Source organism: Coregonus lavaretus (assembly GCF_964263955.1).
Source record: "Coregonus lavaretus genome assembly, chromosome: 38".
NCBI lineage: Eukaryota > Metazoa > Chordata > Actinopteri > Salmoniformes > Salmonidae > Coregonus > Coregonus lavaretus.
Window position 1 is genome coordinate 31,446,066 of NC_140025.1, and position 14,193 is coordinate 31,460,258.

At 44.5% G+C, this 14,193-nt stretch overlaps 1 protein-coding gene across 1 annotated transcript; it reads right to left on the minus strand.

Annotated features, from left to right (window-relative positions):
• Positions 1-9,897: 9,897 nt before the first annotated feature.
• On the minus strand, positions 9,898-11,652 carry LOC311112211 (uncharacterized protein). The gene is made up of 3 exons (XM_084155233.1): positions 11,399-11,652; positions 10,376-11,290; positions 9,898-10,203 (listed from the first exon to the last, which is right to left on the minus strand). Exons 1-3 carry the CDS (start codon positions 11,649-11,651, stop codon positions 10,037-10,039), a joined length of 1,335 nt encoding a protein of 444 aa, XP_084011359.1. The 5' UTR covers position 11,652; the 3' UTR covers positions 9,898-10,036.
• Positions 11,653-14,193: the final 2,541 nt, after the last annotated feature.

A 14,193-nucleotide genomic window follows, 5' to 3' on the forward strand; every position in this document is an offset into this window, starting at 1 on the left:
ACATGTAAAGTGTTTGTCCCATGTTTCATGAGCTGAAATAAAAATCCCAGAAATGTTCCATTCGCACACAAAAAGCTTATTTCTCTCAAATTGTGTACACAAATTTGTTTACATCCCTGTAAGCGAGCATTTCTCCTTTGCCAAGATAATCCATCCACCTGACAAATATGGCATATCAAGAAGCTGATTAAACAGCATGATAATTACACAGGTGCACCTTGTGCTGAGGACAATAAAATGCCACTCTAAAATGTGCAGTTTTGTCACACAACACAATGCACAGATGTTTCAAGTTTTGAGGCAGCGTGCAATTGGCTTACGGACTGCAGGAATGTCCACCAGAGCTGTTGCCAGATACGTTTATGTTTATTTCTCAACCATAAGCCAAGGCGGCTTTAGAGAATTTGGCAGTACTTCTAACTGGCCTCACGACTTCAGACCACTTGTAAAGCAGCGTATGGGCGAGCTGTTGGCTGATGTCAATGTTGTGAATGCTCCATGGTGGCAGTGGGGTTATGGTATGGGCAGGCATAAGCTACGGACAATGAACACAATTGCATTTTATCGATGACAATTTGAATGCACAGAGATACCGTGGGATAGTGTACATGCACAAAGTGAGTTTGTAACATGTATATCCTTCTTGCTTGTTGTTCTTTATAGTTACTACCATTGCCTATTGTAAGTTGCCTCTCTGTGTTTACTGTGTTGTGTAATACTCCGCAGGTAGCATTATGCCATTAATACAGCCCTTCCTTTGTTAATAGCGTTGTTGCTCTACTTGTGCTATCAGTTTTTGTGCATATTCATTACCCCTGTTATCTGTCCATTACAGGACCACTATCATTCCACTACCTTTCCATGTCCATTTCATCCGTGTGTGTCAATAAAGTATCCTTGAATGTAACTCTGAGGTTACCTTATTCCCCTCTTACCGGGGGAGGTGAAAGCGCAACCTGGTCTCAGAACATTTCGTATTATTCTGTATGTACAAAGCTGTGATCAAGTCAAAGGGTGGCTACTTTGAAGAATCTCAAATCTCAAATATATTTTGATATGTGTTACACGTTTTTGGTTACTTCATGATGCCATATGTGTTATTTAATAGTTTGATTTCTTCACTATTATTCTACAATGTAGAAAATACACTTCCGTCTCGCTTCCGCATTGTCTCCGTGCTGCTGTGCTGTTTGTTGCTACTTGGCTACCTGCCAAACTATTCACGTTTTACTTTTAATAAACGTTTAATCAATCTCTGTGTTCAACAAATTTACCAACTTTTTAGTTTTGTCCTCACTCATCTTTTTTCGTTAAACTTTTTCACCCCGGACGTTTTATCCCGAGACAGAAGAGTCATTTTCCTGTGCGTTTTTGCTGCCAACTGTACTTTTTTTTCCTTTTTTCCATCGCAACTTTTTTCCCTTATTCAACTTTTTCACTCCGGACGCTTTATCTGGACATGGTTCGTCAACATCTTCAACAGCCGAAGCTAAGTAGTAACATTAACATGATGTCTTCTAATTGCAGTCGCTGTACTCATAATATACAGGAGAACGATCGCCTTACGGCGAGAATAGCTGTGCTACAAGCCCAGCTTCAGACGCAATCGTTAGGCAAGGGTAATCTCAGTGTAGGAAAGGAAGAAACAGCGTCTGTGCCACCAGTAAGTACAGATAGTAACGTTAGTATAAATCCCCCCGCACAGTCCCCGCAGCCGGACAACTTTCTCATGGCTTCTGGAGGGAAATACTGTTGGAATGCTCAACCGGTGTCGCTCATTCAGCCGACAGAAACTTTCAACCGGTTTTCCCCATTATGTAGCGAGTCGGAGTCTGAGTCTGAGTCTTCTCTTGTCTCTACTCCTCCCGTTACGGGGTCTGAGACGCCGAAGGCTCCCACCATTAGCTCTGACAAATTGAAAACCCTAGTCATTGGCGACTCCATTACCCGCAGTATTAGACTTAAAACGAATCACCCAGCGATCATACACTGTTTACCAGGGGGCAGGGCTACCGACGTTAAGGCTAATCTAAAGATGGTGCTGGCTAAAGCTAAAACTGGCGAGTGTAGAGAGTATAGAGATATTGTTATCCACGTCGGCACCAACGATGTTAGGATGAAACAGTCAGAGGTCACCAAGTGCAACATAGCTTCAGCGTGTAAATCAGCTAGAAAGATGTGTCGGCATCGAGTAATTGTCTCTGGCCCCCTCCCAGTTAGGGGAAGTGACGAGCTCTACAGCAGAGTCTCAGCACTCAATCGCTGGTTGAAAACTGTTTTCTGCCCCTCCCAAAAGATAGAATTTGTGGATAATTGGCCCTCTTTCTGGGACTCACCCACAAACAGGATCAAGCCTGACCTGCTGAGGAGTGACGGACTCCATCCTAGCTGGAGGGGTGCTCTCCTCTTATCTACCAACATAGATAGGGCTCTAACTCCTCTAGCCCCACAGTGAAATAGGGTGCAGGCCAGGCAGCAGGCTGTTAGCCAACCTGCCAGCTTAGTGGAGTCTGCCAATAGCACAGTCAGTGTAGTCAGCTCAGCCATACCCATTGAGACTGTGTCTGTGCCTCGACCTAGGTTGGGCAAAACTAAACATGGCGGTGTTCACCCTAGCAATCTTATTAGGATAAAGACCTCCTCCATTCCTGCCATTATTGAAAGAGATCGTGATACCTCACATCTCAAAATAGGGTTACTTAATGTTAGATCCCTCACTTCAAAGGCAGTCATAGTCAATGAACTAATCACTGATCATAATCTTGATGTGATTGGCCTGACTGAAACATGGCTTAAGCCTGATGAATTTGCTGTGTTAAATGAGGCCTCACCTCCTGGTTACACTAGTGACCATATTCCCCGTGCATCCCGCAAAGGCGGAGGTGTTGCTAACATTTACGATAGCAAATTTCAATTTACAAAAAAAAAAATGGCGTTTTCATCTTTTGAGCTTCTAGTCATGAAATCTATGCAGCCTACTCAATCACTTTTTATAGCTACTGTTTACAGGCCTCCTGGGCCATATACAGCGTTCCTCTCTGAGTTTCCTGAATTCCTATCAGACCTTGTAGTCATAGCAGATCATATTCTAATTTTTGGTGATTTTAATATTCACATGGAGAAGTCCACAGACCCACTCCAAAAGTCTTTCGGAGCCATCATCGACTCAGTGGGTTTTGTCCAACATGTCTCTGGACCTACTCACTGCCACAGTCATACTCTGGACCTAGTTTTGTCCCATGGAATAAATGTTGTAGATCTTAATGTTTTTCCACAAAATCCTGGACTATCGGACCACCATTTTATTACGTTTGCAATCGCAACAAATAATCTACTCAGACCCCAACCAAGGAGCATCAAAAGTCGTGCTATAAATTCTCAGACAACACAAAAATTCCTTGATGCCCTTCCAGACTCCTTCTGCCTACCCAAGGACGTCAGAGGACAAAAATCAGTTAACCACTTAACTGAGGAACTCAATTTAACCTTGCGCAATACCCTAGATGCAGTTGCACCCCTAAAAACGAAAAACATTTGTCATAAGAAACTAGCTCCCTGGTATACAGAAAATACCCGAGCTTTGAAGCAAGCTTCCAGGAAATTGGAACGGAAATGGCGCCACACCAAACTGGAAGTCTTCCGACTAGCTTGGAAAGACAGTACCGTGCAGTACCGAAGAGCCCTCACTGCTGCTCGATCATCCTACTTTTCCAACTTAATCGAGGAAAATAAGAACAATCCAAAATTTCTTTTTGATACTGTTGCAAAGCTAACTAAAAAGCAGCATTCCCCAAGAGAGGATGGCTTTCACTTCAGCAGTAATAAATTCATGAACTTCTTTGAGGAAAAGATCATGACCATTAGAAAGCAAATTACGGACTCCTCTTTGAATCTGTGTATTCCTCCAGGGCTTAGCTGTCCTGGATCTGCACAGCTCTGCGAGGGCCTGGGATCGGGAGAGACACTTAAGTGTTTTAGTACTATATCTCTTGACACAATGATGAAAATAATCATGGCCTCTAAACCTTCAAGCTGCATACTGGATCCTATTCCTACTAAACTGCTGAAGGAGCTGCTTCCTGTGCTTGGCCCTCCTATGTTGAACATAATAAACAGCTCTCTATCCACCGGATGTGTACCAAACTCACTAAAAGTGGCAGTGATAAAGCCTCTCTTGAAAAAGCCAAACCTTGACCCGGAAAATATAAAAAACTATCGGCCTATATCGAATCTTCCATTCCTCTCAAAAATTTTATAAAAAGCTGTTGCGCAGCAACTCACTGCCTTTCTGAAGACAAACAATGTATACGAAATGCTTCAGTCTGGTTTTAGACCCCATCATAGCACTGAGACTGCACTTGTGAAGGTGGTAAATGACCTTTTAATGGCATCAGACCGAGGCTCTGCATCTGTCCTCGTGCTACTAGACCTTAGTGCTGCCTTTGACACCATCGATCACCACATTCTTTTGGAGAGACTGGAAACCCAAATTGGTCTACACGGACAAGTTCTGGCCTGGTTTAGATCTTACCTGTCGGAAAGATATCAGTTTGTCTCTGTGAATGGTCTGTCCTCCGACAAATCAACTGTACATTTCGGTGTTCCTCAAGGTTCCGTTTTAGGACCACTATTGTTTTCACTATATATTTTACCTCTTGGGGATGTTATTCGAAAACATAATGTTAACTTTCACTGCTATGCGGATGACACACAGCTGTACATTTCAATGAAACATGGTGAAGCCCCAAAATTGCCCTCGCTAGAAGCCTGTGTTTCAGACATAAGGAAGTGGATGGCTGAAAACTTTCTACTTTTAAACTCGGACAAAACAGAGATGCTTGTTCTAGGTCCCAAGAAACAAAGAGATCTTCTGTTAAATCTGACAATCCATCTTGATGGTTGTAAAGTCGTCTCAAATAAAACTGTGAAGGACCTTGGCGTTACTCTTGACCCTGATCTCTCTTTTGACGAACATATCAAGACTGTTTCAAGGACAGCTTTTTTCCATCTACGTAACATTGCAAAAATCAGAAATTTTCTGTCCAAAAATGATGCAGAAAAATTAATCCATGCATTTGTTACTTCTAGGTTAGACTACTGCAATGCTCTACTTTCCGGCTACCCGGATAAAGCACTAAATAAACTTCAGTTAGTGCTAAATACGGCTGCTAGAATCCTGACTAGAACCAAGAAATTTGATCATATTACTCCAGTGCTAGCTTCCCTACACTGGCTTCCTGTTAAGGCAAGGGCTGATTTCAAGGTTTTACTGTTAACCTATAAAGCGTTACATGGGCTTGCTCCTACCTATCTTTCCGAGTTGGTCCTGCCGTACATACCAATACGTACGCTACGGTCACAAGACGCAGGCCTCCTAATTGTCCCTAGAATTTCTAAGCAAACAGCGGGAGGCAGGGCTTTCTCCTATAGATCTCCATTTTTATGGAACAGTCTGCCTACCCATGTGAGAGACGCAGACTCGGTCTCAACCTTTAAGTCTTTACTGAAGACTTATCTCTTCAGTAGGTCATATGATTGAGTGTAGTCTGGCCCAGGAGTGTGAAGGTGAACGGAAAGGCTCTGGAGCAACGAACAGCCCTTGCTGTCTCTGCCAGGCCGGTTCCCCTCTCTCCACTGGGGTTCTCTGCCTCTAACCCTGTTACAGGGGCTGAGTCACTGGCTTGCTGGTGCTCTTTCATGCCATCCCTAGGAGGGGTGCGTCACTTGAGTGGGTTGAGTTACTGACGTGATCTTCCTGTCTGGGTTGGCGCCCCCCCTTGGTTTGTGCTGTGGTGGAGACCTCTGTGGGCTATACTCGGCCTTGTCTCAGGATTGTAAGTTGGTGGTTGAGGATATCCCTCTAGTGGTGCGGGGGCTGTGCTTTGGCAGAGTGGGTGGGGTTATATCCTTCCTGTTTGGCCCTGTCCGGGGGTTTCTTCGGATGGGGCCACAGTGTCTCCGGACCGCTCCTGTCTCAGCCTCCAGTATTTATGCTGCAGTAGTTTATGTGTCGGGGGGCTGGGGTTAGTTGGTTATACCTGGAGTACTTCTCCTGTCTTATCCAGTGTCCTGTGTGAATTTAAGTATGCTCTCTCTAATTCTCTCGTTCTCTCTTTCTCTCTGAGAACCTGAGCCCTAGGACCATACGTCAGGACTACCGGGCATGATGACACCTTGCTGTCCCCAGTCCGCCTGGCCTTGCTGCTATTCCAGTTTCAACTGTTCTGCCTGCGGTTACGAAACCCCTACCTGTCCCAGACCTGCTGTTTTCAACTCTTAATGATCGGCTATGAAAAGCCAACTGAGAGACCTGAGCCCTAGGACCATACGTCGGGACTACCGGCCGTGGTGACTCCTTGCTGTCCCCAGTCCGCCTGGCCTTGCTGCTATTCCAGTTTCAACTGTTCTGCCTGCGGTTATGGAACCCCTACCTGTCCCAGACCTGCTGTTTTCAACTCTTAATGATCGGCTATGAAAAGCCAACTGAGATTTATTCCTGATTATTATTTGACCATGCTTGTCACTTATGAAAATTTTTGAACATCTTGGCATGGTTCTGTTATAATCTCCACCCGGCACAGCCAGAAGAGGACTGGCCACCCCTCATAGCCTGGTTCCTCTCTAGGTTTCTTCCTAGGTTTTGGCCTTTCTAGGGAGTTTTTCCTAGCCACCGTGCTTCTACACCTGCATTACTAGCTGTTTGGGGTTTTAGGCTGGGTTTCTGTACAGCACTTCGAGATATTAGCTGATGTAAGAAGGGCTATATAAAATAAAATTGATTGATTGATTGATTGACACAGAGGAGGAGAAACTATCCAACACCCTGGGAGAGAGAACGAGTGACCTCAATCGAACTCACAGCCAGAAAGATGGGTTAGATACAGGAGAGGAAGAGTTACCCTGGATGCCATCACACCTGCTCCTGTGAGCAAGGAATGAGAGGGGAGGCTGAGCAAGAGGTCATAGTGATAGTGATTCACACCCAGAGAGAGACAGAAAACCCATACAACCTCTTGGCTGAGATTAACCACACAGAGGTGGAGGCAGAGGGACTTCAGGGCTAGCCAGTCAGCCTTCCTGCTCTGATCCTCAAGTCAATTGTAGTTGACCTCATTCCGTCAGTAGAGGATGCCTGGTTGTTTTTTAAAAGTGCGTTCCTCTCCATCTTAAATAAGCATGCCCCATTCAAAACATTCGGAACTAAGAACAGATATAGCCCCTGGTTCACCCCAGACTTGACTGCCCTTGACCAGCACAAAAACATCCTGTGGCGTACTGCATTAGCATCGAACAGCCCCCGCGATATGCAACTTTTCAGGGAAGTCAGGAACAAATATACACAATCAGTTAGGAAAGCAAAAGGCTAGCTTTTTCAAACAGAAATTTGCATCATGTAGCACTAACTCCAAAAAGTTTTGGGACACTGTAAAGTCCATGGAGAATAAGAGCACCTCCTCCCAGCTACCCACTGCACTGAGGCTAGGAAACACTGTCACCACCGATAAATCTACTATAATCGAGAATTTCAATAAGCATTTTGCTACGGCTGGCCATCCTTTCCAACTGGCTACCCCTACCCCAGCCACCAGCTCTGCACCCTCCAATGTAACTTGCCCATGCCCCCCCACCCCCCCCCGGCTTCTCCTTTACTGAAATTCAGATGGCTGATGTTCTGAAAGAGCTGCAAAATCTGGACCCCTACATATCAGCTGGGCTAGACAATCTAGACCCTTTCTTTCTAAAATTAGACGCAGAAATTGTAGCAACCCCTGTTACTAGCCTGTTCAAACTCTCTTTCGTATCTTCTGAGATCCCCAGAGATTGGAAAGCTGCCGCAGTCATCCCCCTCTTCAAAGGGGGTGACACTCTACATCCAAACTGTTACAAACCTACATCCATCCTGCCCTGTCTTTCGAAAGTATTTGAAAGCCAAGTTAACAAACAGATCACCGACCATTTCGAATCCCACCGTACCTTCTCCGCTATGCAATCCGGTTTCCGAGCTGGTCATGGGTGCACCTCAGCCAAGCTCAAGGTCCTTAATGATATTATAACCGCGATCGATAAAAGACAGTACTGTGCAGCATTCTTCATCGACCTGGCCAAGACTTTCGACTCTGTCAATCACCGCATTCTTATTGGCAGACAAATAGCCTTGGTTTCTCAAATGACTGCCTCGCCTGGTTCAACTACTACTTCTCAGATAGAGTTCAATGAGTCAAATCGGAGGGCCTGTTGTCTGGACCTCTGGCAGTCTCTATGGGGGTGCCACAGGGTTCAATTCTCGGCCGACTCTGTCCTCTGTGTATATCAATGATGTCGCTCTTGCTACTGGTGACTCTCAGATCCACCACTACGCAGACGACACCATTTTGTATACATATGGCCCTTCATTGGACACTGTGTTAACAAACCTCCAAATGATCTTCAATGCCATACAACACTCCTTCCGTATCCTCCAACTGCTCTTAAACGCTATTAAAACTTAATGCATGCTCTTCAATCGAACGCTGCTTGCACCCGCCCGCCCAACTAGAATCACTACTCTCGGCAGGTCTGACTTAGAATATGTGGACAACTACAAATACCTAGGTGTCTAGTTAGACCGTAAATTCTCCTTCTAGACTCACATTACGCATCTCCAATCCAAAGTTAAATCTAGAAGTGGCTTCTTATTTCACAACAAAGCCTCCTTCACTCATGCTGCCAAACATGCCCTCGTAAACTGACTATCCTACCGATCCTTGACTTCGGCGATATTATTTACAAAATAGCCTCCAACACTCTACTCAGCTAATTGGATGTAGTCTATCACAGTGCCATCCATTTTGTCAACAAAGCCCAATATACTACCTACCATTGTGACCTGTACGCTTTCGTTGGTTGGCCCTCACTACATATTTGTCGCCAATCCCACTGGCTCCAGGTCATCTATCCCCGCCTTATCTGAAGTCATTGGTCACCATAGCAACACCCACCCGTGGTATGCGCTCCTGCAGGTATATCACACCTCCTTTGGCCACCATTCCTTCCAGTTCTCTCCTGCTAATGACTGGAAAGAACTGCAAAAATCTCTGAAGCTGGAGACTCTTATCTCCCTCACTAACTTTAAGCATCAGTTGTCAGAGCAGCTTACCGATCACTGCACCTGTACACAGCCCATCTGTAATTAGCCCACCCAACTACCTCATCCCCATATTGTTATTTATTTTGCTAATTTGCACCCCAGTATCTCTACTTGAACATCATCTTCTGCACATCTATCACTCCAGTGTTAATACTAAATGTATTGCCTTACCTCCATAACTTATTACATTTGCAAACACTGTATATAGATTTTCTATTGTGTTATTGACTGTATGTTTTGTTTATCTCATGTGTAACACTGTGTTGTTGTTGTTTTTATCGCACTGCTTTGCTTTATCTTGGCCAGGTCGCAGTTGTAAATGACAACTTGTTCTCAACTGGCCTACCTGGTTATATAAAGTTGAAATAAAAAAAATAAAAATAAATGTTTAATTCATATTCATTAAAGATATTTAGAAAAGACTTGAAAAGTGCCATTTATTTCAAATGATAATTATTCAGTGTCTGCAACCCTCAAGAACCAGGGTGAGTCTGGCTCCCCATTTTACTGGGCAAACACAACTTGCATATGGTCATAGACTAGGCCAAAACGTTAATCTTTTAACCTTGCTTAAATAAAACAATGCATTTTTAATAGTGAGAAAGAGTTGTGCTTTTCCTTTTATATTATGATTAAGGTTTTTGGTTGCACCTCGACTCAAAGTTGGTTGAGCGCCCTCCACTTTTTTGTCAAATAACACATAAAAAAAATGTAATAAGTAAATTATTAAAAGCATTCAAATTGGGATTGGGATGTTTCCCACTTATTTACACAACGTACTCCACAAAGTTTAGAGAAATGTTCTGAAATTAATTAAGAATTAAACAGAAGAAAATCAGAATTGAAGGCAACTATAATGCAAAAAAAATAATTTTAATGGTTCAATCCTGTTTCTGGTCTAATGAATAATTAATATTGTTCCTCCTCTTCCTTGTGGCAAGCGCAGCAGCACACTGCCCTCCAAAGCCTGCAAAAAAAACGCCGGACTGCCCCTTTCCTCGCCCTGCATGGAACATCTAGGGTCACGTCCTTGGTGACGTGTGGGGTGACGTCCAGGGTGACCACAGCAACATCCTCTGGAAAGGGACAAAAGCGGGACAGAATGTAAATAAATGCAATCCGAAGGTTCTAAACACTGGCCAGTTGAATTGGATCTTTTATTTCAGCTCATGAAACATGGGACCAACACTTTACATGTTATCATGACAAATGGCACCTGTCAGAGTGCTTTCTATAAGTCTTGCTCACCTGCTTGGATGTCAGATGGCAGAGTGGCGGAGACGGCCACCATGAGAGGCTTTTCTTCAGGTGTGACGTCCACAACCTCCAAGAGTGAAGAAGCCGGATATGCATCTGTGTTAGGGGTGAGGTCCAAAACCTCCAGCTGAGAACAAGCTGGGTCTGCATCTGTGTTAGGGGTGATGTCCACAACCTTCAGGTGGGTAGAAGCCGGGTCTGCCTCTGTGTAAGGGGTGATGTCCACAACTTCCAAGTGTGAAGAGACGGGTTCTGCCTCTGTGTTAGGTGTGACGAACACAATCTCCAAGTGGGAAGAGACGGGTTCTGCCACTTTGTTAGGGGTGATTTCCACAACCTCCAGGTGAGAAGAAGCCGGGTCTACCTCTGTATTAGGGGTGATGTCCACAACCTTACGGTGGGAAGAAGATGGGTTTGGCTCTTTGTTAGGGGTGAGGTCCAACACCTCCAGGTGAGAAGAAGCCGTGTCTGCCTCTGTGTTAGGGGTGATGTCGTCAACCTCCAGGTGGTAAGATACCGGGTCTGCCTCTGTGCTACGGCTTTTGTAAACAACCTCCAGGTGGGAAGAAGCCAGGTCTGCCTCTGTGTTAGGGGTGATGTCCACAACCTCTAGGTGGAAAGAAGCCGGGTCTGCCTCTGTGTTAGGGGTGATGTCCACAACCTCCAGGTGAGAAGAAGCCGAGTCTGTCTCTGTATTAGGGGTGATGTCCACAACCTCCAGGTGAGAAGAAGCCGAGTCTGCCTCTGTGTTAAGGGTGAAGTCCACAACCTCCAGGTGAGAAGAAGCCGGATCTGCCTCTGTTTTACGGGTGATGTCCACAACCACTAGGTGGGAAGAAGCTGGGTCTGCCTCTGTGTTATGGGGGATTTCCACAACCTCCAGGTGGGAATAAGCCTGGTCTGCATCTGTGTTAGGGGTGACAATTAAAATCCTGATTGGCTCTACTACTACACGGCACCAGGATGCTATGACAAAAGGCATCTGTCAGAGTGCTCTCTATGAGTGCTACTCACCTGCTTGGATGTCAGCTGGTAGTGTGGCGGAGACGGCCACCACTAGGACAGGGGGAACTGGCAGGGTGTCTGCAGTAGGCTGGAAGTAGCTCTTCACCTCGTCCGCCACAAAGGCACAGACAGAGCTCATAAAAAAAGGGGTATTGATGTCATCCAGGGAGAAGGACTGGCTGATTCTCCCGAGGATCAACCTCACAGAGTCAAAAGCAGCAGCCCGGGAGAAAGGGGTGTGAGGAGAAGAGGCCTTCAACATGCTGGAGAGCTTCTCCCCTACGGCCACCACCATACTCACAGCCATCCCGCTTAGGAGGATGGGGTGATCTGAATGGCCTTCCTCTGGCTGAAGCCACAGGGCCAGGAGGATCCTGGGCACCAGCTCCACCACCACCTGGGATGGGCTGAGCAGGTTGCTACAGGGCTCATTGGACAGCTTTTCCAGAATGCTCCTCACAGCTCTCTCCACGATGCTGTGGACCTTAGGGTCGCTGAAATCAACAAAAAGCAGCAGAGAAAGCTAAACAATGTGCAATGTTCACACAGAAAACAGTGCCCTAGTTTCTTTCTGCATAGCTCCAGATGTGTAGATGAATGGAGCAAGCCGTATACAGGGCAGTACATGGAACTCACATGTCAGCGCCAGCTGGTGAGGTGGGGTGCATAGAGCGGCGGAGCTTGCAGACAGCCTTGTGCTCCATGTCAATCATTTTTAGGCAGGTGTTTACTTCCCAGGTCTGCCGTAGGAAACAGGAAGTCCCATTAGTGTAATTTCACAACAGATATATTCGGCTGTACTAACTAGTTGTTGAAAGGCTAGAAAAGAGCTCACTGACTGATAGTCTAAGTCTCTAACTCTCATTCTCTTACCAGCCGAGCAAGTTCGTTCCCCTCCTCCAGGGTTTCCTTCCACACCCTTCAAATAAAACACAAAGCATTTCAACTTTCCTGGCTTCCTTTTTTTTATTGTTTATTTTACCCACACCTCCTGGAGTGCTGCTGGTGACAGAGAATGGCAGTGAAGGTGAGAGCTGACGTGGTACTCACCTCTCCCTAAGGGATTTTGTGCCCTGAGACACCAGCCAGTCGCTCATGTGCTCCATGGTGACATGGGGCGAGACCTGGCCTCGACTCTGGAGCAGCAGATAGTGGACCATGAGCTTCTTCTGCAAGATGAGGTAAGGTGTGAGACCGTGCCACTAAAGACCATATAATGTGCTTTCAGAAGGGCCTCTCGCAACATTTCACAACTGCTCATGTCTCACAATTTGCAAGTGATATTAAAAACTCTTATGACCATCTTCTCTAAACTGTCTTGAAAGAAAACTCTTGTTTTGGGATTAAATCTATCTATTTTTTTCTTTGGTTACTGTTTTTGTGGGATGAATCTTACCTGTTTATTGTAATATACTTCCTCCCAGCAGGCCTGCAGAGTCTGAAAATAAAGGCTGCTTCTACAGAATTCCTTTGAAGATAATTAAAATAATTATGCTTTATTAGGTACATTATGCACAGGCATTTACAGTATGCTAAAAGGAATATCTCCTAAGATTACCTTAGTGGGACCATAAGTGAACTCAGGAATGCTCCCAACCCTATCCATGGTCAGAGGGGGACGAAATGCAGCGCTATAGATATACGGGATGCTCTAGAGATAACAGGAATTACTTAAAGTCGCGAATGATCAATGCCTGTGGAGTCGTCCAATATGCTGCGCTGAGAATTGAGTTGTAGGCGATATTTGGTTATGTTTGGCGCAATATACATGTTTACATTCTATTTCCATGGAGAAACTGAGTTTCTAGAACCTGTTTTCTTCTATGTCTTTATTTCGTGAAAGATTAAGCTCTTTATTTTGTCATAATGTGTATATGAGGACGTTGGAGCCCGTTCCGATTCATGACGCGGTTATCCAGGTGCATGTTGCATAGACCTACTAATCCATCCTTGGCTTACAAGTTAAATTAAATTAGTATATATGCCTATACAAATATATTGACCACATCCATTTAAATCAATGATTGTCAATTGAAAATGTGGTTGTTGTGTTATCCTGTTGTGCGTGTCAGGGGTCCTCTTAAGCACGTTATTCCAATATTTCCTAGCTCTGAATTGACGCAGGTTACACTTTTGCAAAACTACTCAGTTAAAAACAAGAGCATGAATGACAATAAAGGTATAACTTGAATAAATGTGTATTAGTGTGATGTTGTTCCCCTATATTATGCACCAAATTGCACACAAGGACAGTTCAAGTAGGCCATGTCAAGAGGGGATGTTAATAAGTTAATAATAATAATAATAATAATAATAATAATAATAATAATAATAATTCAATGTGGTTTCTTTATTTAATTACAGCTGCATAGCTAATGTTATTTTTTGGTGTACAAACATTTTTATCTATCTATATTGTAAATACACCTAATTGTAAAAGTTTTGTATATTTTGGTTTGGTCCATCGCGGGTTATCTGTATTTATGTACCCTCTTATTGTTCTCTTTTGCCTGACCTTCAACTAGCAAGGTATGTTGTCCTTGGCGCCGTAATTTGTTAATATAAAACTATGGTAAAGTTACACAAAGTGCTGTTACGCAACTATAGGTTTTGTTACGGGAGTATTTGGGGCAGTGTTTGAGTGAGTTTCTATGTGCTCACGCAGGTGCCCGAGAGCTGTGGCTGCACCAAGGGCTAAGCTATTGTGTGTTGTCTCTTCGTGTGCAGGAATGTCTTTTATTTTGTCAGAATTATGTTGTATATCATTTTACTTGTATTGTATAGTGTGTTGTTAGGCACTGAAT

Coding starts and splice junctions, on each gene's coding strand:
- LOC311112211 (XM_084155233.1), bottom strand. CDS start 11,651: ATGTTGAAGGCCTCTTCTCCTCACACCCCTTTCTCCCGGGCTGCTGCT. Junction 11,291..11,398: donor ACCAGCTGACATCCAAGCAG/GTGAGTAGCACT, acceptor CCCCTAACACAG/ATGCAGACCAGGCTTATTCC. Junction 10,204..10,375: donor GCCATCTGACATCCAAGCAG/GTGAGCAAGACT, acceptor GTCCCTTTCCAG/AGGATGTTGCTGTGGTCACC.